Source organism: Lontra canadensis, unplaced genomic scaffold (genome assembly GCF_010015895.1).
Source record: "Lontra canadensis isolate GAN:19392208 unplaced genomic scaffold, GSC_riverotter_1.0 scaffold64, whole genome shotgun sequence".
In the NCBI taxonomy this organism is placed as follows: Eukaryota; Metazoa; Chordata; class Mammalia; order Carnivora; family Mustelidae; genus Lontra; species Lontra canadensis.
The window spans coordinates 2,381,553-2,406,539 of NW_022631058.1; the positions used below are offsets into that span (position 1 = coordinate 2,381,553).

The following is a 24,987-nucleotide window of genomic DNA, read 5'->3' on the forward strand; positions in this document are numbered from 1 at the left end:
GATGGTCTCCTTTGATGCGCAGAAGCTTTATAGTTTAATGTAGTCCTGTTTATTTTTGCTTGTGTTGCCTTTGCTTTTGGTGCCAAATCTAAAAAATCATAACCAAGACCCATGCCAAGGAGCTTAATCCCTGTTTTCTTCTACTTTTATGGTTTCAGATTTTTTTTAAGGTTTTATTTATTTATTTGACAGAGAACAAGAGAGGGAACATAAGCTGGGGGTGGGATAGGGAGAAGCAGGTCCCCCGCTGAGCAGGGAGCCTGATGCAGGACTAAATCCCAGGACCTTGGCATCACAACCTGAGCCCAAGGCAGACACCTAACAACTGAGCCACCCGGGAGCCCCATGGTTTCAGATCTTACATTAAAGTCTTTAATCCAGGCGGCACCTGGGTGGCTCAGTGGGTTAAGCCTCTGCCTTCCACTCAGGTCATGATCTCAGGGTCGTGGGATTGAGCCCCGCATTGGGCTCTCTGCTCAGCAGGAAGCCTGCTTCCCCACCCCCTCTCTTTGTCTGCCTGACTACTTGTGATCTCTGTCAAATAAATAAGTAAAATATTTTTTTAAAAAAGTCTTTACTCCATCTTGGGTTGACTTTTGTGTATGTCATAAGATAGTGGTCTAGTTTCATTGCTTTGCATGTGACTGTCCAGTTTTCCCAAAACCACTTATTGAAATGATTGTCCTTTCCATTGTATATTCTTAGCTCCTTTGTTGTAAATCAATTGAATACATATGTTTGGGAACATTTCTGGGTTCTTTTCTGTTCCATGGATCTGCACGTCTGATATTATGCCAATACCATACTGTTTTGATTCTTACAGCTTTGTAATGTAGTATAAAATCAGAAAGCATGATGCCTCTCTCTCTTAAGATTGCTTTGGCTATTCAGGGTCTTTTGAATTTTGGAATTATTTGTTCCAGTTCTGTGAAAAATGCCACTGACATTTTGATAGGGATTGCACTGAAACTGCTGAATCTGTATAACACTTTAAGTAGTATGGACACTTTAACAATGTTAATTCTTTCAATCAATGAACACAAAATATTTTTCCATTTGTTTCTTCTTCAATTTCTTTCATCAATATCTTAAGTTTTCATTGCACACATTTCATCTTCTTGGTTAAATTTATTCCAAGGCATTTTATTCTTTTTGATGCAATAAATGGAATTAACTTCCCCTTCTGATTGTTTATCAGCATATAGAAATGCAACATATTTTGTATACTGATTTTATATCCTGCAATTTCATTGTATTTGTTTATTACTTCTAACAGTTTTTTGGTAATCTTCAGGAGAATGTATGTAATACTTGTATGTAATACTTGGTATGTATGTAATGTCTGTAATACTTGGTCTTCCATAAATAGTGACAGTTTTACTTCTTCCTTTATAATTTAATTTGGATGCTTTTTATTTCTTTTTCTTGCTTAACTGTTCTGGCTAGAATTTCTAATACCATGTTGAAAATGACAAGAATAAGCATTCTTGTCTTGTTCCCAATCTCCGAGAAAAAGCTTTCAGCTTTTCTTCTTTGACTGTGTTACTTGTAGCTTTGTCATGTATGTCCTTTATTATGTCGAGGTAAATACGTTCCTTCTGATGCCCACTTTTTTGAGAGTTCTTATCATAAACGGATGCTGAATTCTGCCATATGCTTTTTCAGCATCTACTGAGATGATCGTAGGGTTTTTATCCTTCATTTTGTTAATGGGGTCAGTTGCCACATTGATTCGTGTATGCTGAATCATCCCTGGATCCCCTGAAACAAATTCTACTTGGTCATGGTCATGGTGTATGATCATCTCAACATATTTATAGCTGAATTCAGTTTGCTAATATTTTGTTGAGGATTTTTGCAACTGTGTTCATCAGGAATATTGGCCTTTAATTTTCTTTCCTTGTGGTGTCTTTCTCTGGTTTAGGTGTCAGGGTATACTGACCTTATGAGTTTAGAAGTGCTCCCTCCTCTTCTGTTTTTTGGAAAAGTTTGAGAAGGACTAGTATTAATTCTTCTTGAAGAATTTCTTCTTTATCCTGGTAGAGTCCACCAGTAAAACTATCTGGTTTCATGATGGTTTGCTGGAAGGTTTTTATTAGGAATTTATCCATTTCTTCTAGGTTGTCCAATTTCTTGGCATATAACTGTTCATAGTAGTCATGATTCTTTGTATTTTTGTAATATGTTCCCTTTCACCTCTGATTCCCTTTCACCTCTGATTTTGAGTCTTATCTTTTTTTTTCTTGGTGAGTCTAACTAGAGGTATGTCAATTTTATTTTCTTTTCAAAGAACCAGCTCTTAGTTTCACTGATCTTCTCTAGTGTCTTTTTAGTTTCTATTTCATTTATTTCCACTCTGATCTTTGTTATGTCCTCTCTTCTACTAACTTTGGGCTTCATTTGTTCTTTTTCTAGTTCTCTGAGATATAAAATTAGGCTGAGGAATTTCTTGTTTCTTGACATAGGCATTTATCTCTATTCCCTCCTAAGAGCGCTTTTACAACATCTGATGAGTTTTGGTATGCTATATTTCCATTTTCATTTGTCTCAAGATTTGTTTTCTCTTTTGATTTCTTCTTTCACTCAATGATTGTAGAGTAGCATGCTGTTTAATCTCCAAATATCTGTGAATGTCCCAATTTTTTTCTTGTAATCGATTTCTAGTTTCATACCATTGTGGCTGGCCAAACTGGTGTGACTTTTTTTTTTTTTCCCCCAAGATTGACTGACTGACACAGAGAGAGAGAGAGCAAGTGAGCGCACACAACCAAGGAGAGCAGCAGGCAGAGGGAGAGAGAGAAGCAGGATCCCCATTTAACAGGGAGCCTGATTCAGGGCTCAATCCTAGGACTTTGGGATCATAACCTGAGCCGAAAGGAAGACACTTAACCAACTGAGCCACCAAGGTGCCCCCAAACTGGTTTCTTAATAAAGTTAAATCTGACAAAAACAAAAACAAAAAAACACCAAACCAAACAAAAACAACAAACAAAATAGCCTATTCACTCATTAGGTGAGTTTTTAAAGAAACAAATGTATCTGCAATTAGTATTATTTTATAGCTCTTAATACTTGTGTTCATTAATAACAAATTTCTCTGCAAAGTATCTTATCTTTACCAAGTTTATATATACATGTGTCCCTTTTTTCACAGGAAATTTTCTACTGGCAAACTTTTAAAATAGAATAACCTTTGTTTTCCCTGATGCTTCTAGACCATGGTTTTGCCTTTTCTCCGTAACTCCTTTTATGTCTACACCACTTAACCTTAGGCTTTTCTTCATTCTTATCTAGACTACTGGGACACTATCCTCAATACTGGAATCACGTTTACAACCATTCTCTTCCTCACACAGAGTAACAATTTCCATATTGCTAACTCTTCTGATACTATGGTCAAACAGTATTAATATCCGTACTAGTATTAGTATTTCTAACCTCTAATTACTTTATCTCTAATTCTACTTTAGTTGTCTACAAGACACCTGGCAACTGTTTTCTCAATGGCCACCAAATTATCTTCTAGTTTACCACACCAATAGCCTCTTGTTACCTGATTTATTACAGTAACTTTCCAACTCCAGGCTTCACGTTCAACTTTCTTCCAATCTGCTTATAAATATTGTTGCCACAAGCACAGTTCTAACCAATCATCTCCACCTAACTATTTCTATTTCTAAATGACCTGGTAATAACTCACCTTCCAAGCTTATTTCCTACTTCCACATTCCTCAAAGACTGTATTTCAATCAAAAGAAGTATCCCATTTCTACAAATTCAATTCCTATTTCAAGATCCACCTCAAAAACACTGCTGTGTTCTCCTCAAAGCGTTCCCTAATCACATCAGCTAAAAGTAGTCTCTCCTAATAATTTTCAGTGTCATTCCCAAACACATTTCTAGTATCATTTCTAAGTATATACAATTATGAAGAATTTCTTCTATCAAAGTAAAACCGCTTATAGTTTCCTCAAGACCTAACATGGAACATTATACATGGCAGTATTTAACAAATACATGTGAGGGAATGCTGATCATCCAGTCACTTACAGATGTCAAAAACTATGTCCATTTGCAATTATGCCAAAGGGGTAAGGGCAGTGTTCAAATAGCACCAGATCCTGGGCACTCCCCTCCTTACCTTCATTTATAGTTTTTAGTTGTTTGCAATTCATAGACTGAAGGAGAAAAGGAGTTATAGAAGTTAATCAACTGAAATGACCTTTCTTCCCTTTCCCAATAAATCCCTTGCATCATTCAATTTTCAGCTTAAGCTCCCTATCTTCCAAGAAGGATCCATGGTTCTCCCTCTTCTCTGATCTAAAGGGACTTCAAAATCAAGCCTGATCAAAAGAGACTTCAAAATCAAGTTAAGGCTTTCATTTTCAAAAAAGATAATCATAGCTTAGAGAGGTTCAATGAATTGACCAGGAATATTTTGCTAGGCTTTGTTACCAGATAATGACAAGGCTAACTCTCCTCAAGGCTTTGTTCAAATGTCATCCATTCAAAAGATTTAACAAGACTAACCTAAACTTTTAAAAACTCTAACCTGTATCCTTTCCTACCAATTATCGGCTTCTAACATACCATAATTATTTATTTATTTATTACATTTTAGCATCCGTCTCCCTTAACTAAACTTCGCAATGGCAGCGATTGCTTTACTTTGTTTACTAGTGTTTCTCAACCTCCTAGCACAGCATCCTGGTACACCACAGACATTCTATTTATTGAATGAAAAGACTTCTGTCTCCTTTTTTTCTTTGACTCCCTATGAAGAAAGTAGTAACTATCCAAAAGTGGGCAAATTTATTTCCAGCATGAACTGAGTGACTGCAACTTGAAAGACAACAGGATTATATAAGCAAGAAAGTGATGAGAAGCCAGGAAAAAGAAATTCCCCAGACAAGTAAAGAAACTGATCACATTCTTCTGTATCGACAACTTGCTAAAATCAAGTGTACAAAAGCTTCAGGATCAGTCTGTATACTCAGCACTTCAAAAGAAAAGGCCCTTAAATTTCCTAATGACAAACATATTAAGTAAAATTGCCAATAAATAAGACTGAAGCCTCAACACCTGATGCCATCAGTACTTATCTATCATAATAAGGGAGAACTCTGCTTCATTATTAGGTTTAACTACAATTTTTATTTGATTGGCAACATAAACTTCATTATTCTTTCTATAAGTTTCTAAAATTGACTCGTTGAAATTCTAAAGTTTAGTCTTCAAAAATAAAATCCTAAAATTCAAACTGGCTCAAACCACACCCAACCCCATTTGAATCATCCGTAGAACACCAGCGTTCTTTACTATTGACTAAAACATCAGGCCAAGCCCTCAAGAACTCATTTGATTCTAAAAATTAGATCATTGTAAACTTTAAAATTGTTTATTGCTCAACACACTACTTAAAGCTATTTTCAATTTCTGTCTCAAACATTAAATTGTCTCTAGGAGCAAAACAAACCAATTTTAACATTTAAAATATTATGTGTACAATTTGTACCAAAGGAGAATACAACCATTCTTACATTATGAAAATACTTGGAAGTATATTCTTCAGTCTAGCTAAGGTAAAGGACTCTACTGCCTGATAAATCTGACATCTTCTCATCACGAAACTGTGTTCTGGCTAATTTGGTTACATGAGTTCCCTTTGAGATTTCCTGATAATATAAGGTATTTTCCTATCTATTTTAATACTAATACTCTTCCACTACACAATAACAAAAAATTACACTTACTGGAGAGCCTGGGTGGCTCAGTAGGTTAAAGCCTCTTTTTTCAGCTCAAGTCCTGATCCCAGGGTCCTGCGATCGAGCCCCGCATTGGGCTCTCTACTCAGCAGGGAGCCTGCTTCCCCATCTCTCTCTCTGCCTACCTCTGCCTACTTGTGATCTCTGTCAAATAAATAAAAATCTTAAAAAAAAATTATTTATTATAATGTCCCTGGTGTAAGGTTTTAAGAATGATCACCCAAAAGTCACACAGTACAAAAGCAGATGCCCTGATAATTCTGTTTATGAATGACTTCACTGCTTTATTCTGTAATCTCACTGCAAGTAACTGGCTTGACTTCTCCTTTTCATTTCAAAATGATAAAACTGTTTTGACATTTCCCTACATATATGTTTCCAGTAAGTATGGCTATTCATATGCAGTAAGGATGACTACTTGTAAGATTCATTTCTATAAAAGCAACACAAATATAAGATTTTCATTACTTATAAAGGAAACTCATGCAAGGCACAATTTTGCATGATCATGACTACAGCTCCAGTGCCTGGCATACGCAGACACTTAGTAAGTATTTGTTTAGTGAATGAGTATGCTTATAAACAAAAGCCCAATTGCTTCTATTAAGGTTTTCCTCATTTTGGTAAAAACCACTGCTGAAATTAAATTATAAATGCAATATAATTTGTGAATTTATTAGAAATTTAATGAGCATAGAAGACCATTTTATTCCAAATTAATGTTTCAATAATTAAAATCTCAACAATAATGCTAATAACTGTAACAAAAAACACTTGGCAAGTAGCATCCTTTTGAAGAATTAGGAAAACAGGAATTCAACAGTTAATTCTCACAGACCTAGTTTAAAAATACCTAAGGCTATCAAAAATACAGCAAAGCTAAACAATTTTAAAAATGATTTCCAGTAAAAACATATTTGTTAGTTAGCAGTCCTGTTTACTGCCCTAGTTTTCTCCTTAGTAATAAAAAAAGTGACAAGATTCAATTAAAGCCGTTTAGTTTTGAGGCAGTTGAAACTAAAGGGAAAACAGGTTATTCTACTGGGTTATTAATGTTAAAGGACAACCCTAAAGTGACTATTAACTTTGCCAGCAAGTTAGGAGATGGTATAAATTCAAAGAAGCCTACTTCTCCTCATGATTTCATTCTTAACATTTTTTCCAAATGTAAATCCACATAATTAATCATTTTATTAAAATAATCTACTAAGTTTTAACAACGTCTACATTCACCTTGTTTATACTGAATGTAAGAGGCATCTGTTAACTGCCCAAATTTTTGAACAAGGTAGAGAAGATATTTAGGGAAGAAATTACAACAGAAAAAATGTCAGTAACCTGATATAATCCTTACCTTATCATATTGGCATACAACAACATTTTCTGTATCAAAGAGTTCCTGTCCTTCCTCATCACTCACATCATCTTCACTGTTGAGGGGCTCCTACAAATAAGAAATAAGAGTATTTATTTATACTTCATGTATTATTAGAAAAAGGCCCTTCTAATAGTCAAGGAAAAGAAATACAATGTCCTTGATGTTCTTTGAGAATGAAGGTTCAAACAGAAGCATATACATAATACATATATTTATATCAAACTTACTATTAATCAGCTGTGTTAAGATTTTGCCAATTTTACTGAAATTCCAACAAGAAATCAAAAATAAAAAGTTAAGCTACATAACTTTAAAGTCTGAAAAGATGTTTATCTCCTTCATTCTTTCAGAATAGCATAAGACTACTCTCTGTTTAAGAGGCCTAGAAGGGGACCTAAGAAAATGTGAAGGTTTAATGAGATAATGGTACTATGTACCAACAGCAGCAGCGGAGCAAAAAGGAAAACAGTGGTAAAGTTGGAGGGGAAAAAAGGGCTATAAAACAGGCTAGGAATCTGGCTTTTCTATATGTGGAGGACTAAGACTCTATTTATAATATTAGCATGTCTACCATTGTGATGGTAATTGTGGGAGGCTTATAGTCTAACTAAGGCATTTAGATTAAAAGGATACATGTGGGAGGGGTAAAATGGAAAGGGGTCTCAATCCCAAAAAGAATTAAAGGCTAAGACCTAACTAAAACATAAAATGACCAACTATGTTAAATCTGTTAAATCAGTTATTTGAGAAGACAAAAGATGTAACTCAGATTTCTAATTATCAGAAAAAGAGAAGAAAAAGAGAAATAAGACAAAATGAAAAAAGAGAAGAGAAAATGGAAAGGAAAATAATCAAGTAGATATTAAGTCTAGGCTTATACCTCACACACGTATATTTAATTTAAAATAGGTATCACCAATGTAAATGTAAAAACAATTTATTGAAGCAAAATTCACATAACATAAAATTCACCATTTTGACCATTTTAGAGCATACAACCAGTCATACTTGGTACATAATGTAATTATCACCACTATCTAATTCCAGAACAATTTTATCACCTTTACCATTAAGCAGTTGCTCAACCCCCATCCCCACTTCTCCCCAGCCCCCCACTAATCTGCTTTCTATCACTATATATTTACCTCTGGCTAGTTCATATAAATGCAAACATACAATATACACATATAACAACATGAGGTATGGTTTCTTTAATTTATAATGTGTGAGGTTCATCCATGTTGTAGCATAAACTGGTTACTTTGTTCCTTTTCGTGACTAAATAATACTCCATTAAAATCACATTTTAATTTATCCATCCATCAACTGATAGACATTTGGGTTATTTACATCTTTTGGATTTTGTAAACAGTTTTGAACATTCATGTACAAGCTTTTGTTTGAATAACAGTTTTCAATTCTCTTATACATATACTTAGGAGAATTGCTGGGTCATATGATAATTTTACACTTAACATTTTGAGGAAACACCAAACCATTTTCCACAACAGCTACACCATTTTCCATTCCAACCAGCAATGCAAAAGAGTTCCAATTTCTCCACATCCTCACCAACATCTGTTTCTTTTTTTAATCTCTTTTGATTACAGCCATCCTGGTAAATGTGAAGTGGTATCTCTTTGTGGGTTTGATACATGCATTCCTGTAATAACTAGTGATGCTGAACATCTAGTCGTATGCTTATTGTCTATCTGTATATTCTCCTTGGATAAATGTCTATTCAAGTCCTTTACCCACTTTGGAATAGAGTTGTTGTTGAATTTAAAAGTTTTCTAGTCTGGATATTGAGCCCATGTTAGATAGAGGATTTTAAGTATTTTCTCCTATTTTATAGTCTGTCTTTTAACTTTCTGCATATTGTCCTTGGATATACAAAAGCTTTTAATACTAAGTCTGTTATTTTTTTTAATCGCCTGTGTTTTTGGTGTCATATTTAAGAAACTATTTCCAAACCCAGTGTTATGAAGCTTCTGCCCTATTTTCTTCTAAGAATTTTATAGTTTTAGGTCTTTAAGATCTTTGATCCACTTTGAGTTAATTCTGTGTAAGGTGTGAGGCAGGGGTCTAATTTCACTGTTTTGCATTTGGCAATTCAGTTGTCCAAGCTACATTTATTTAATAAGATCATTCTTTTCCTATTGAATAGTCTTGGCCCATGTAAAAAATTTTTTAAGATGATAGCATACATAGCAGTATTCCACATTAAAAAAGACACAACATCTAAAGCTTAGGGATCCAAAAATTTGAAAGTGAAAGAATGAAAAGAGCTATTCTAACAGAAACAAAGTGGGTATGATTCTATTAATATAACATAAAACAAACTATATGGACAAAAAAAGAGAAATTACTAGAGATAAATAGCATATGATCATAAATGGCTCAACTCACTGCAAAGTAAGTTTAAGCTAATATGCATCCACTTTTAGGTTCAAAATATAAAAAGCATAATGACAACAAAACAAAGAAATACACCATCATAGTAGGAGATGTGAACATATCTCCCTCACTAATCGATAATGGTGTAAGCACACAAAAAATATCAGTAAGAGTATAGATTATCCAAAGAACCTAATTCTAGTAATACATATAGAAGACAACCAACAGCTACAAAAAAGTCTTTTCAAATATACAGGAAGTATATGTAAACACTGACCACATAAAGCAAGTTCTAATCAATTTCAAAGGATGCATACATTACACAGATCATAACTCTACAAATAAAAGTTAAGTCAGAGTAGGAATGAACTAGAAAAAAATATACTAAAGCTAAAAGTTGATTCTTAAAAAACATTAATGAATCAACATAACCTCTGGCTAGACTGAACAAGAAGAGCAGAGCAGGATGGCACAAAATCAGAAATGAGAATATAAAAATGAAAATGACTACAAAGGATTCTGGTACCAAAACATAATTATCATTAACTTTATGGTAACTTAAAAATTTACATACATAGCCCCAGAAAAATATAACTTATCTAAACTGTCTCAAAAAGAAACAATACTTGAACACAGTAAGGACATTACTAGAATCAGATAATTTTAGCAGCATGTTTTAACAAATATTCACAGAATTAAGTACATCTTTTAAAAAAAAAATCCAAGTATGATAGAACACTCACCAGAATTCATTTTATAATGCTATCACAAACCTGAAAACCTAGCAAGAAGAGTATGAGAACAGAGAATCATAAACAGTACATGAATGTCCATGAAAAAGCCCTGAACAAAGTGAATTCAGCAATTCATAAAAAGGGTAAGAATAACCAAGTTGTGCTATCCAACGAATACAAAACTGGTTATAAGTAGAAAACCAGTTAGTGCAATTAGTTATTAGATAACAGATTAAGGATAAGAAATTCTATGATTAACAGTTGCAGAAAAACTGTTTAACAAAATTCAACATTCATTTAGAATTTAAAAAAGCAAAGCTCTTAGTTAATGTGAATAAAAGATAAAAGATGTCCATAAAAAGCCTATAATAAACATTATACTTAATAGTGAACCACAGAAAGGGTTCCTTTTAAAATTAAGAACAAGATAAGGCTGCCTGCTATTTCTAATCAATATTGCGCTAGAGGGCTAAGCCAATGAGGCAAGAAAAACTGCCATTTTTAGTTATTTGACTGTCTACAGAGAAAACATGAAAGAATCAAAGATGCTAAATCTCATTAGTAATCAAATTAAAACCAAAAGGAAACACATTTTCTACATATTAGACTGGCAAAAATTAAGAAGCCTGACAATATCAAGTATCGGTGAAGACATATTAGTACAACAATTTGGCATTTTATTGTAAAGTTAAAAACATGCATGCCTTAGAATCCAGTAATTCAATGGTTAGGTGTAACACTTGAAGAAAGTCATGCATATGTGTCTCCAGAGGACACACTTCTAAATATTTTATAACTGTAAGAGGAAACAAATAGAAACAACCCTAATGCCCACATCAGAAAAGAAATGGACAAATCAACTCTCAAGCAGACTGTGCTGAGCGTGGAGCTTGATGTGGGGCGTGACCCTGAGATCATGACCTGAGCTGAAATCAAGAGTAGGACCTTAACTGACTAAGCCACCCAGGCACCCTGCAATGTATTTTTAACTAGATGTGGACATAAGGGTGTTTTTATGTTAAAATATTTTTTACTCGTTTGTATCTATTCAACATTTAATAATATTTTTAAAAACACATTAGATATAAAGAATTTTGTCCTAAAATAAAATTACATCTTAAGTTGCAGAAAGCAATGAACAATGAAAACTGTGGTTAAGACAAACATCTTGAACACAAGTAACCAAGCAGGAACACTGAGGACAACAAAGATATATTTCTAAGTTTCTAGAAATATGTAACTAAAGATGATTAAGAATGGTTTATTTAACTCACAGATAGACACTAAGAGTAGATAAAGTGATGTACAGAACTAGTATAGAATACAGACCAAAAGGAAGTTATGAATAAGTCTGTGATATTTAGTTTTTTCTTCAAGTCTCCTCACTTCCCAGATGTGCCATACCTTTTTAATTACTGAAGCAGAAGATTAAGCTCATTTTATCTGCTCTACCAAGGTCTTATGTTTCAATCACATCATGAATACATAAGCCAGAAAATTAGAATTACTTACTCTCTTCTCTCCACCCCCTTTATAAATACAACTCAGTATGATATATTTATATTTTATTACTGGCTATAAGAAACAGTATTTTATGATGATAAATACAACCAGAACCAACTAAAAACCTTATTAGGTTAGAACAATCTAACTTTATATTTAAAATCCTATTTATACAACACCTTAACAGTCTCTGAAAAAATAGGATATAATTCATCAGTTTGGCACCAAGTAAAAGAAATAATTGAGTAGTTTCTCATTTCAAGTCTTTTACTACAAACTTACTTCTTCTACCTGCCCATCCTCAGCTCCATCTTTCTCTTTGTCTTCCTCCTCATCATCATCATAATCTTCTTCTTCATCTTCATCTTCTTCAGATGATGTATCCCCAGTGCCATCAACCTGTAACACCAATGGGGCTTGTGCTTGAGCAGGCTGGGCCTGTGGTTGCTGTTGGCCAGTTGCAGTTATCTGTGCTTGTGCCGGTGTAGGTGCAGCCACCGTTGTAGGTATAACTTGAGTCTTATTTCCTGTAAATAAGATTTGTTGTGGCTGAATGATGACACCCGTCTGTGGTGAAATCCCTCCAGGAAGAGGGGCCAGTACCTAAGGCAAAAGAAAACCATAGTAAAACTAGTAAGAGGACCAAGTAGTTCAGTTTCATTTTGTGGCACACAGAACGAGGCGTAAATGCTAAAGAATCATCCAAAATGGCCTTATTTCATACAGTTAAAACCATCAAGCATAAAAGGAGTTTAACGAGTATAATGATCCCACTTCCACTTTACCATTCAAAATTCTGAAGGAAAAAAGATTTTCTGAAAATAAGTATTTATTGAGCACTGGCTATGTACCTGGCAAATTCCAAGCCAATAGTTACACATATGATTAATTTATTTGTTGGATGTATGGACAAGTTTAGTAACTTGCCAAGTTCATAGTCACCAAGACACAAAATTTTAACCCAAGCTTTCTGATTCTGCGCTAATTATTATGTTACACTGCCTCCCTGTGGAGAACACTGCACTGAAAATGTGGTCCTGGGCCCCAGTTTTGTCTAGGATTCCAGGTCGAGATATAGCAAAGGCATGTCATTTAACCTCCTTTGGATTTTGTCACTTCACTGTTAAATTAGGATCAATGGTTCTCAACCCTAGCTACAAATTACAACCACCTGGTAGTTTAAAAATACTGAACTTGGGCCCCACTCCTACTCTCCTGATTTAATTGCTATGAAATGAAATCTAATCATTCAAAGCTCTCCAACTGATTCTAACTATACAACCACACCAGATCTGATGATTTCTAAAGTTCCTTTCTGCTTCTGCATCTAGAATTCTAAAGTAAATCATAACTCAAAAAGAACACATTAACAAATATTAACTGTATCTTTTACAGTAAATATAATTATAGGTAATAACAAATTAATAAATTAATTATTAGTGATAAATAAAAAACAGTGAATGGCAATTACTTGCCTTTAGGTTCAAGGAATGCAAAATAAGATAGTACTTCCCTCAAGAAGTTTACAGATTAATGGTGCAATAGACAAAGCAGTAATACAACTCAAAAGGTAGAAGGTATAACAGAAATATGATATGGTGTTACGAGAACACAAGAGACTGGACTAAATTCAGTTTGAGGGACAAGGTATGGGCAGGAAAGCCTTCTTAATAGGTAATACTTGAGTTCTTTTGTACTTGGAAGATTAGCCAGGCTTTTCCATTTGGTTGCTTTGTTTGATGAAGATAGTAAAGGGAGTTGCTATAAGGAAGGTCAAAGGGCTTTCTAAGTAAATAACATCAAGTCAGAATCTGGAAAGCTGTAAATGACTAGATTAATGCTTCTCTGATCTTACCACTATCATCACACTATAATATGGACATTATGTTTTCATGTGTCTCTTTTTTAAGTACCTAAGTTCTTTAAGAAAATAAACCATTTCTCTTTCCTCTTTGTCCTCATAGTACAAGAGTTTAACACCCAGCACAGAAGTAGATACAAAGATGTAACTTTGATCTAAACAGCAGCTGAAGCAGATAATTGGAAGCATGGCAAGAAATAAACCTGAAGAAATCAGTAAAATCAGATCCATAAATAAACAAAGATCCTATGAATCATGCTGAGTTTTAGACTTGGAAAAAGCCCAAGAGAAGTTTTCAAAAGGAGAACTATAAAATACAGAGTAACAAGTTAGGAAGGAAGCTTAAGAGTCAGGGAAATCAATTAAGAGGATAATACATACACAAGCACGCGCACAAACATTACATATAGTATGTATACTACTGAGGGAATAAGAAAAGTATTTTAAGTGGGAAATTATGAAAGCTTGAACTAAGAAAATGATGAGAGACCGAGAAAAGAAAACTAGTTTCAAACATCAAGGAACTGCAAATATGTTAAAACTACAGTGTGAAATAAAGGAATATTAAGAACTGGTAGGACTTCATGATACTTTGCACATTAAAAACGCATAAGCTTCATGAAACTGGATTCATGTCTGCCTTGTTCACTCCTAAATCTCCAATCCCTTACAAAGACTCTGATACACAGCCACATAGTAAATGCTTGTTGAATGAATGCCAGATAACTTGGAGGCTTAGGAGGCTGGATGGAGGGTGATGCCATTGATAGAAAAGCATGTCCTGGGGAATGATGAAAGATAAGGAGGGGTAACAACAATTTAGTCTTAAGTATATTGAATCTAAGTTAAGCTATGAGGTATATAGGAGGAATTTACAATGATAGGACATACAGCGTTGGGAGAATAGTCTAAGAATTCGTATAGATAAAGCCATGGGAAAGGGGAAGAAAACCACCAGAATTCATACAGAAGAAAAAAGAGCCCCATCGTAATCATAACTTACTATTCTATTACCTGTTGTATAACAGGAGCTTGTACTCCACCAGGCTGCATTTGTGGTATAACTTGTTGTTGGAGAACCACTGACTGCTGAGGCTGAAAGATATACTGGGCACCATTGGCTGCTCTTACTACTTGAAGAAGCTGGCCTAAAGCAGAAGGTAAGTATTACAAGTTATCATTTTAGCAGTGACCATCTGAAAACAAATGAATTCATAATGAATGTCAAACCACCAAAATGCCCTAGAAATGAGTGGGCAAGAAGTCTAACAACTAAGGACAGCCATACACAGTAAACTATAATCCTCACCTTCTCTAGGTTCCCTCCATGTTCAAGTATGTTGCTTAAAATCTTTTTCCTTACTTACCATCCTTATAAAGCTCTTTTCCAATAAAGTTTTAACAGATTATGGAAGTTGATCAGAAGTTTAAATTATCTTTACTAACATGTTAATAGTCGTGTAAAAGCAGTAAGATCAGATGTTTCAAGGGTTGTTTCTTTTTAAAGCTCTAAAGACATGAAAGTATAATAGTTCATTAATATCTTGAGCCAAAGCATCAGGATACTTAGCTTCAAAATGCTTAAAAAAACTAAGTTTGCTGAACCAATTATCATTGCCACATAATACTAAGTATACGCCTGGCTTAAACACAGAGACATGAATCCCTCTCTTTGTTGTTAGAGATGATACAGAATCATCAATTAATTAAAAGGCAACAATTATACATTCATAAAATACATAGCAGGATAAATCTCTAGTTAGTTCTTTACAAATTTAGAATCTTATTAACAAAATATCAAGAAATTCTGTAATTCAGATTACAGAGAAAATACTTAAAATCCATGTAAATAAATTCTTCCAACATTAATACACCAAAAATCACAAGTAAATTTTGTCAGTCTGTGCAGATACTATGTAAAACAGAATGCAGTAAAATACTATAGGATTTAGTTTGATATCACAAATTCATTCAAATGAGTCAAGTTTACTTATTTGGCAGGTTAAACGTGTTTACAAAAATCTATGCAAATAAACATTCCTATATAATCACACTTCAATAGGATTTTCATTCACAGATCAAAAGCTCAAGTGCAATTTTCATCTTCTCTACTGCATCCTCCGTAGTAATTATCATTTAATGTGCTATAGTACTCAATCTTTTTTAATAATCTAAGCCAAATGGTAAAAGAAATATTGATTTTGTCTTTCAATGAGGCCAAAAATGAAGACTAGATGTTACAATTTTCTGAATTATACATATAAATAATGGTACCATTACTCCTCATTACCTGAATTTGTTAGTATCTGCTGAACAGGAGTCACACCCGCAGGGAGTGCCAAGGTAGCAGCTGTAGCAGCAGCACTCTGAAAGAAAAAAGGAAAAGAAAAATCAAAACCATATATGTGCCTAACAGTATCTCAATTTATCTCTGGCACATTTTCATAGTGTTTGAAGTTTATCATTTAGTTAGTATACACTAAAATGAAAAGTTTTAACAAGACTAAATCCCATTTTATAAAATGATACAATGAAGACCACCTAGCTTAAAGGTCTCACTTAAATACTTCAAACAACAAAGTAGAGTAATATAATTGTGTTTTTTTCCCCCCTGAAGAATGTGTTCTAAGAAAACCTCACACATACTAACAAAGCTATTCAACACATAAAATATCCATTCCATTATTTCTTTTCCTACTCTATTTCTTATTCCCAATTCCTTGTTGTCAATTACAGCTGACCCTTAAACAATGCAGGGGCTAAGGGCACCAACTCCTCACACAAGTGAAAATCCACATGTAATTGGTGACTTCCCAGAAGTTAAATAGCCTACTGTTGACCAGAAGCCTTACCAACAACATACATGGTCAATTAATACCTATTCTGCATGATATATATACATATTATATACTGTATTCTATAATAAAGTAAGCTAGAAGAAAATATATACCTTATTTATTGAAAATAACCATACTTATCAAAAAAATCTGCATACATATGGACCATACAGTTCAAACCAAATTGTTCAAGTTCATACTTGAAGCAAAATATTAAGTATCTTCATTTTAGAAATCTTAATATTTTTAATTTATACTAGAATGAACAGGCCTGAAAGAAACCTTGTATCAGAAGGATGAGTTTATATAGCTAGCAATTCTATGATGCCCTAAGATGACAATATTGGTGGTACTCTACCTAGGTGAAACATATTAATATTAGTTTAATTAACACTTAAAATACCTAAAAATCTTAAGAAAAGTCATCAACTTTAATTTCTACATTCTAAAATGAATGTAGTATCTGACATTTAAGTTAAAAAAAATATACATGGGTGTACTCTGAATCTCTTTAAATCCAGGATAAATTTTTCATTTATTGCTTCTGGAGACTTCTCCTCTCCCCTTTCCTCCAAAAGTTATACCACATTTTCTTTTACTGTTTTTTTTTAATTCTGTACTCAAAGTATTTCCACTCCATCTCAATGTAACTACATATAGAGGTAATTTTTCTCCCTCATCCTTCAATCTTTTTACAGGTACCAAGTCTTCACATACCAATCTAACATATACATTTTTAGAAACATCTCTATTTGGCAAGCTCTGAGAAATAAATTTAACTGTGCTTTGAAGATACTAATGTCAGAGAATCTCAACAATACTTGGAAAATTATATGCAAGTAGGTTCAAGACACTACTATCTAGTATAGACTCCACGTATGGTGTTCTAAGAAAATGTGCTTCTTGTTGCCATTTGATAGGCCTACCTAGTTTCTACATCTAAAGCCTCCAATTCCCACTACATCCAGAATCCAGCTATAGCCCCACCAGGTTTCTTCATGAAATCCTAGTTCTGCATTTCATTTATTTTAAATAAATCTTGTCCATATAGGCAAATGTAAGGTAATCTAAGTCTAAGGACCACATTAACAACCACTTACTACTGAGAAATACTATTCAGAAATACTAATATTTAGATTTTATGAGATTAATAGAGCTCCCTCTACTGGCAAAGTGACAACTGTAGTTTCTACACAGCATACATGACACAATAACCATCTGCACACCTCTGCACATTCAAGACACTACCAATAAGTATTTGTTGCGTGACATACCATACACAAAACACCTTTTATCAATGTCTACTGGGGCACCTGGATGGCAAAGTGGGTTAAGCCTCTGCCTTCAGCTCAGGTCATGATCTCAGGATCCTGGGATAGAGACCCGCATCGGGCTCTCTGCTCAGTGGGGAGCCTGCTTCCCTCTCTCTCTCTGCCTGCCTACTTGTGATCTCTGTCTGTCAAATAAATAAATAAAATCCTTAAAAACAAACAAACAAAAAAATGCCTACTAAAAATTTCTTCTTGTATTTTATGAAATAGCCCTAAAATGAATAATGAATTAGAGCATTATTTCATTAAGAGAACCTGTAAAACTGGTTTGACGTTAGGTCCTATTTGTTTTGTAGGTTCCCTGAAATAGCTGTCTACCTAATATATCACTATCCTACATTCTTATTAAATTACGTAACTTTTCAATGTTCATTTCCAAAGCATGCATAGCTTTAAAAAAAAATCAAAACTGGAATAAAATCTTGCCATCTGCCATGACAGGGATGGAGCTAAAGTGTATTACATTAAGTGAAATAAGTAAGTCAGAGAAAGACAAATACTCTGTGATCTCACTCATATGTGGAATTTAAAAAAGAAAACAGATGAACATATGGAAGAGGGAAAAGACAAAAAGGAGAGAGGGAAACAGGCCATAAGAGACTCTTAACAAAATAGAACAAACTGAAGGCTGATAGAGGGAGGTGAGCAGAGAATGGGCTAAATGGGTGACGGGCATTAAGGAGGGCAACTGTTCTGAGGAGCACTGTGTATTGTATATAAGTGATGAATCATTGAATTCTACTCGAGAAACCACTATTGCACTGTATGTTAACTAACTAGAATTTAAATTATTAAAAAAAAAAAAAGGAAATCAATCAATCAAATGGTTATCTTTGAGTCAGGAGTAATTCAAACAAACAAAACAAAACAAAACAAAAACACTTTTATTTTTAAAGAGCCTACAGTGATTATATTTCAGAACATATAAAACACATGGATAAATACTGAAACATCAACTAAAATACTAAAATACACATAAATGCTAACACCTTTTTTTTTTTTTTTAAGAGTTTTATTTATTCATTTGACAGAGATCACAAGCAGGCAGAGAGGAGGCAGAGAGAGAGAGAGGAGGAAGCAGGCTCCCTGCTTGAGCAGAGAGCCTGATGTGGGGCTCGATCCCAGGACCCTGAGATTATGACCTGAGCCGAAGGCAGAGGCTTTTAACCCACTGAGCCACCCAGGCGCCCCATGTTAACACCTTTTATTGACAGATGTTTCTGCTGTATGATCTATTTAAATACATGCTCTTTAGAATCAAGACATAACAAACAACTAAGAGACGTGCCACTAATTTTGACTTAGTCTCTTTAAACGCTATTTTAATTCAAAATTTTCTTCCAAACACTTAAAATTCTTAGAAATCAGAGGGGCCTACTCCAAGTAATTCTAAAAAATTTTCTGTTTTAAAAAGGACAAAAGTCAGGGCGCCTGGGTGGCTCACTGGGTTAAGTGGCCAGTTCTTGATTTCAGCTCAGGTCATGATCTCAGGGTCCTGGGATCAAATTCCGTGTCTGCCTCTGTACTCAGCAGGGAGCCTGCTCCCTCTCCCTCTGCCCTGCTACCCTTTGCATGTGTGCACGCTCTCTCTTTCCTTCTTAGATGAATAACTAAATCTTAAAAAATAAAATAAAAGGACACAAGTTATTCCTTAGGAAACAGTCTCAATAGTACCAACTGCAATACAGAAGCTACAGTGAGACTTTCATTTTAAAGAGCGGAGGTTAAAAAGAAATTTGGGGCCTGAGACTTGAAATAGAATTTTATGAATGATAAGAATTCTTGTGATGCCATGATAGGTTGGAATTTTGTGATTTTTATGAAGAACTGATTCCAGCAATTTGAACTAGAAGGACAAATAGATATCCTTGATTCTTTTGTGAATTTAAAAACTGCAACTTCTACTATCATGCAGAAATTTGTAATTCTGTCAAGCTATAAATTTGTAAGGCTGGTATATTTAAAAAGGAGTCATCTGTCTGGTAGGTGAGCCCTGTTTCCTATCTGCTTATCAATCACAGATGAGCTCTGAGGTTAACTATTCATTACTCACCAAACAGAAGTGACTTTTTTAAAATACTGTTTTTTCAGGGCACCTGGGTAGTGCATTTGGTTAAGCATCCTACTTGGTTTTGGCTCAGGTCACGATCTCAGGTTTGTGAGATCAATTGAGCCCTGCATCAGGCTCTGCATTCTCTGCATTCTTTCCCTCTCGTCTCCTCCCAACCCGCCACCCCTCCACACATACGTACACCCAGGCATGCTATCAAATCAATAAATTTTTGAAAAATACATATTTTTGCTTTTTTCATTTTAAAAAAAGAACTATCTGAAAAAAAACTCACTGCTAGCATTAGACTAAGATTTTTTTTAAAAAGTGATTCTTGCCTTTAAGTAAAAAATACGGCTGAATTTAAGAATGAAATGTCAGAGATGAGATTCCACTAACATTCTATTTATTGTAAAAAGAACAAAGAAAAGCCATTTATGAGATTGCACTGGAATAACTATTCTAATAAGACTTCATTTTAATGTCTTATTAAAAAAAAAACTTTAAGCATATAGGTAAAGACTCTCTAAGAATCTGAAGTAGTTTTTCTCATTTTATTTATATGGTACTATATTCAATGGGAAATATCACATGCCCTAAATGAAATTTGAAAATTTAGTAATATTCAGTGAATATCCCTTAGAAATACCAAAAGACTAAAGCATAATAAACTCAACTGGTTAAAATGTATTTTAAAGTAGTAATATACACATTGTAATAAATCTTATTAAGCTATACTATGGTTAAATCAGAGCAAAAATTTTCAAAGGTTTCGTCTTAAAAACAGTTATCCTGAACTATCCAAACAGTTCATTTTTATTTTTAAAGTTTTAATTCTAGTAATTAATGGGTCTTCTGAAACAGAACTATAATTGGCACATTATGTTTGGTAGGTCCCCTAAACCCATTTTCCAAAAATAGCTTGGAATGAAATAGCTCTCACAAAGCATCATTCTTTTGGTATTTTCAACAGAAAACTGCATAATTTTATGAACCTCTATGTCTAAATACAAAACTAACCTTGAGATCTACTGCTAAATCCAGTAATTAGGAAACCAAATAAAACAGCTATTTTGTTCAAGTCTTGAATAAACTTCAAGTTGTTAATACACAACATACCTGGGCATAATCACAATTTTGAGTTAGAATAAGTACAGCCAAACAAAGTCTTATGTTCTGAGTCTTACCATGTTTGATGCATTCATATGTTGTATCAGTTTAGAATCAGGAACTATAACTTGTGGTGCAGCAGCTATTAAAAAAAAGTACAAGTACAAACAAGGAACCATGACATGAGGCTGTTTCATAATCCAAAGAATACTATACAATGCTGAAAACTTATTTCCTGTTTCCCACATTCAAATGCATTCACCCATTTGATACCTCAGAATGTTATAAATTTCTACAGCAAATAACAGCTGTGATATACCCATCTTATACTGAAAACATCAATTAAGAAGATTTGAGTAACAACACCTAAGAATACAAGGGAATTGGGAAACATGAAGTAGTGAGATACCTAATACCTATATGTATCCAGCTCTGTGCATTCTTAAACTGGAAATTTTCAAACACAACTTAATTGTCTTACTAACTCAATACTGTTTTATTGATATAAGGATACTACTGTTAGAATGAGTTAGTAGTCCATTAAGAATGAACTAAAAAAAACTATTAACTAGTTGTTTTTAATCTATATAGCCCTCTTCTCCCATCTGGTAGTCGCCAGAATTTTAAGTTACGTCCACCAACTTTTTAAAAAATATAAATCAGAAATAATGGCAATGTTTAAAAAAAAAAAAGGAAAGAAAGAAAGAATGGCAATGTTACATAAGAACAAAAGGAACTAAGTGTTTGATTCCGCAAATTTCAGAGAATAAACAGATAATCCCATTATCCTAATATTCTCTGAGTGAAGAAAATCAAATTTTAATTTATGATGACCTAAAATCCTAGTGCCAGCCCTAAAGGCAATAGGAGGAACAGTCATCAAAACAGATCAAAAAGATAAGATTATTTGATCCAGGAATAGAATAAAACCAAATATTAAAAGTCTTATTTGGTATAAACAGTAAAACAATCCAAACAGACATTTCTACCATACATTACTTACTATATATCACTATCCATTTTTAAGTCTTATATATTCTCAGATACTCTCAAATGAGGCAAATGGGTAACTAAACCATTATCTTAAAACAAAACTTTTCACTTACCTTCATTCTCTCCAGTAACAAGATTTACAAAACTAAAATACGTTTGAGTTTCAGCTCAGGTCATGATCTCAGGGTTAAGTTTTGTAACTGAATACATTATGTGTCATGACCGAAAATACTTACTACATGTTATAGGCCAAACTTCCTAACCTTCTCAGGGCCCAAATTTTCCTTAGCATTGAAATGTTGGAAGAGCTACTTCACAAAGCCTTGTATAAGGCTTCAATGAAACAAATCTATAAATTCACTCGCACATTACAAAGCACTATGGACACACTCTATAAATACCTGATTTTTCTTACCTTCAAACCAAATAATATAAATTAAGATATGTATATACACTCTTCACTTAAAAGAAATCTAATTTCATCATTTTACATTTAAAGTTCTAGGGAATTGAAATCTCAGACTGCCACACTTACAAACTCCCCCAGTGTTTAAGATATATTTATAAAAACCAATTCAAATGTCTCTGAAGTAATAAATCAATTTCATAAAGAAAGTAGATAATGATTTTACCATATAAAATAACGAAATCCTCAGTAAATAAATCTTCGTAGGTCTGATATATTTTAGGAAATCCACCATTAATGTAGCCTTCTCAAAAGAAAATATTAATACACTTACATCATCTTAGGCTCTCAACTGGTTACCTACTTGTTTATTATTACAATACAGAATCCATGTTTTATTAAAAAATTTGTATGTAAATACACATACACAGAAAACGCCTCAATCAACAGAAAGAAAAAAATCCACATTTCTCTTCTTTGAAAATGACAAATTTCTTTCCAAGTTGTAAGCAGAAAAATACATCCAGTCTCACCTTGCTGTGATGCAGGAATAAGGACCTGTTGGGTCTGCGCTTGCTGAGGTACTGTCTGCTGTGGCTGAGTTTGCTGATGGTGGTGGTGGTGGTGGTGATGTTGCTGCTGCTGGGGTTGATGTTGCTGCTGAACTTGCAATAAAAGCTGCTGCTCTTCTGAATGAAATCCATCGACTGCCCTAGACTGCATTAGTTTATTCTCCCACAACTAAGGCAAAGAAAAGTAAAGAACATTCTAAGTGAATGCTAGTAAATATAACTCCAGCCACATGGACAAAATATATTTTACTAGTCTGTTTATAAAATTCTTCCATTTTCAATCTTTATTTTCTCCTCTCACCCTAGGACAGCTATTATAATGGGGGAAAAATCAGATACGGGCAAAAATAAGAAAGAAAATAAAATATTTATGACTATTTCATACTTTTCTCTAACACAGATCCTCTCTAACAGACTTAGTGTTCAATCTGGAGAACCTCAACCCTTATAAGAAACTGCCCTAGAAAGAAATAAACCATTTTTTAAATATACAAAATGAAATTAATTTAGTTATTTTGGGGCGCACCTCGGTGGCTCAGTCAAACATTTGACTCTTGATTTAGGTGTTAAGCTCTACACAGTCTGTTTGTCCCTCCTCCCAGCCCCTACTCTTGAGGACACATATATTCTCAAAAAAATAAATAAATATAATATTTTAAAAAAATAATTCAGTCATTTTGTACACACGCACCTAGCCCATACACACACTTTGTTCTCTCCCCTAGGATATGCTCTTGGAATACTGCCTAACACACCTGAGACTTCTAGGAGATCCTTCAAAAAGGTCTTTTTACCATACTCACAATGATTTTTAACATCTTCCAACACTTCGAACTGTTCTAGAAATTCTGTATTTGTAGCTACATGCTAATAACAATTCCAGCATATCTCTAATGGCTTTCCTAAAAAAGTAAACTAAAGGTCAATCTCCCAAAGCAACAATTCCCCTTAGCAAGCTCATGTTTAGACCTGCCTGAAGACTACAGAGATACTAACAGTATCTCCCTCCACTGGTTGTTGTGAGGACTCAGTAACATATTTATGTAAAACGTTTATCAGAATCTAGCATAAACTCAGTGACCAATAAATGCTAGTTTTCATTATTACAGTGGTGGTGCTATTAATTGTGTAATAGAGCATTACACTAGAGATCAGAAACATGGTCCTGGTTTGGCCACTATTCGGTTTCGCGGACAAATTACCTAACTTTCTTGGGCATTTTCCTCATCTAAAAAGAGGACAAGTTGATTTACTTCTAAAATCACTTCCAGCTAAGAAATCTAAGTCTCTGAAAAACCTCAAATTAAAAACAGCTAGAATTCTACCTAGGGTAACAAAGAATTACTTTCGGAGAGCTCAAGTTGTATCTGGTTCATCTCTGTAGAGTAGGCATTTAGCATAACACACAAGACAAAATGGACACTTATACACTGGATAAAATACATTTCAACTAATATATTATATAAAAAGGCTCTCAAACAGTTTGCACTCACACAAAACTTCTATATTTCTTTTGTCTGTTCTAAAACAAAATAAAAACCTAGACTCTGGTAAGCCAAAAATCAAGGTACCATTGATTAATATGCCTTAAGAAACTTAACTTCAGTTCAATCACCTCTAATTGGTCTATCCACTACGATGTGATCCATTCACATCACTTCAAGGAATCTTCCACAGTAATGGCAAATATTAATGATTAGGGGCGCCTGGGTGGCTCAGTGGGTTAAAGCCTCTGCCTTCAGCTCAGGTCATGATCCCAGGGTCCTAGGATTAGGCCCCGAATTGGGCTCTCTGCTCAGCAAGGAGCCTGCTTCCTCCTCTCTCTCTGCCTGCCTCTCCCCCAACTTGAACTTGAAATCTCTGTCTGCCAAAAATAAATACAATCTTTAAAAAATATATATTAATGATTATATATTATGAGCTAAATACTAAGTACCACTACTCACCTAGCCTCCCAAGCCAACGGCCTGAGTCAGAATCCACCTCAACACCCCTCATTACTGTCACTATCCCTTCCAAAGCATTGTTCCAATCTGTCCTTACTGATATG

General features: G+C 34.1%; 1 protein-coding gene and 1 non-coding gene across 6 annotated transcripts in view; both read right to left on the reverse strand.

Moving 5' to 3' along the window:
* The window catches only part of GTF2A1 (general transcription factor IIA subunit 1), a 43,089-nt gene that overhangs the window by 5,411 nt on the left and 12,691 nt on the right, over positions 1–24,987 (reverse strand). For all 5 annotated transcript variants that reach the window (XM_032878550.1, XM_032878551.1, XM_032878552.1 and 2 more), the window contains exons 3-8: positions 22,899–23,106; positions 21,044–21,108; positions 15,929–16,004; positions 14,653–14,786; positions 12,060–12,380; positions 7,120–7,209 (exon numbers count right to left, since the gene is read on the reverse strand). In XM_032878550.1, the coding sequence (XP_032734441.1) occupies positions 7,120–7,209; positions 12,060–12,380; positions 14,653–14,786; positions 15,929–16,004; positions 21,044–21,108; positions 22,899–23,106 (894 nt within the window). The remainder of the gene's footprint in view (positions 1–7,119; positions 7,210–12,059; positions 12,381–14,652; positions 14,787–15,928; positions 16,005–21,043; positions 21,109–22,898; positions 23,107–24,987) is intronic.
* On the reverse strand, positions 21,705–21,848 carry LOC116879978. The gene has a single exon (XR_004385149.1). It is a non-coding gene; the product is annotated as a small nucleolar RNA SNORA79 (small nucleolar RNA).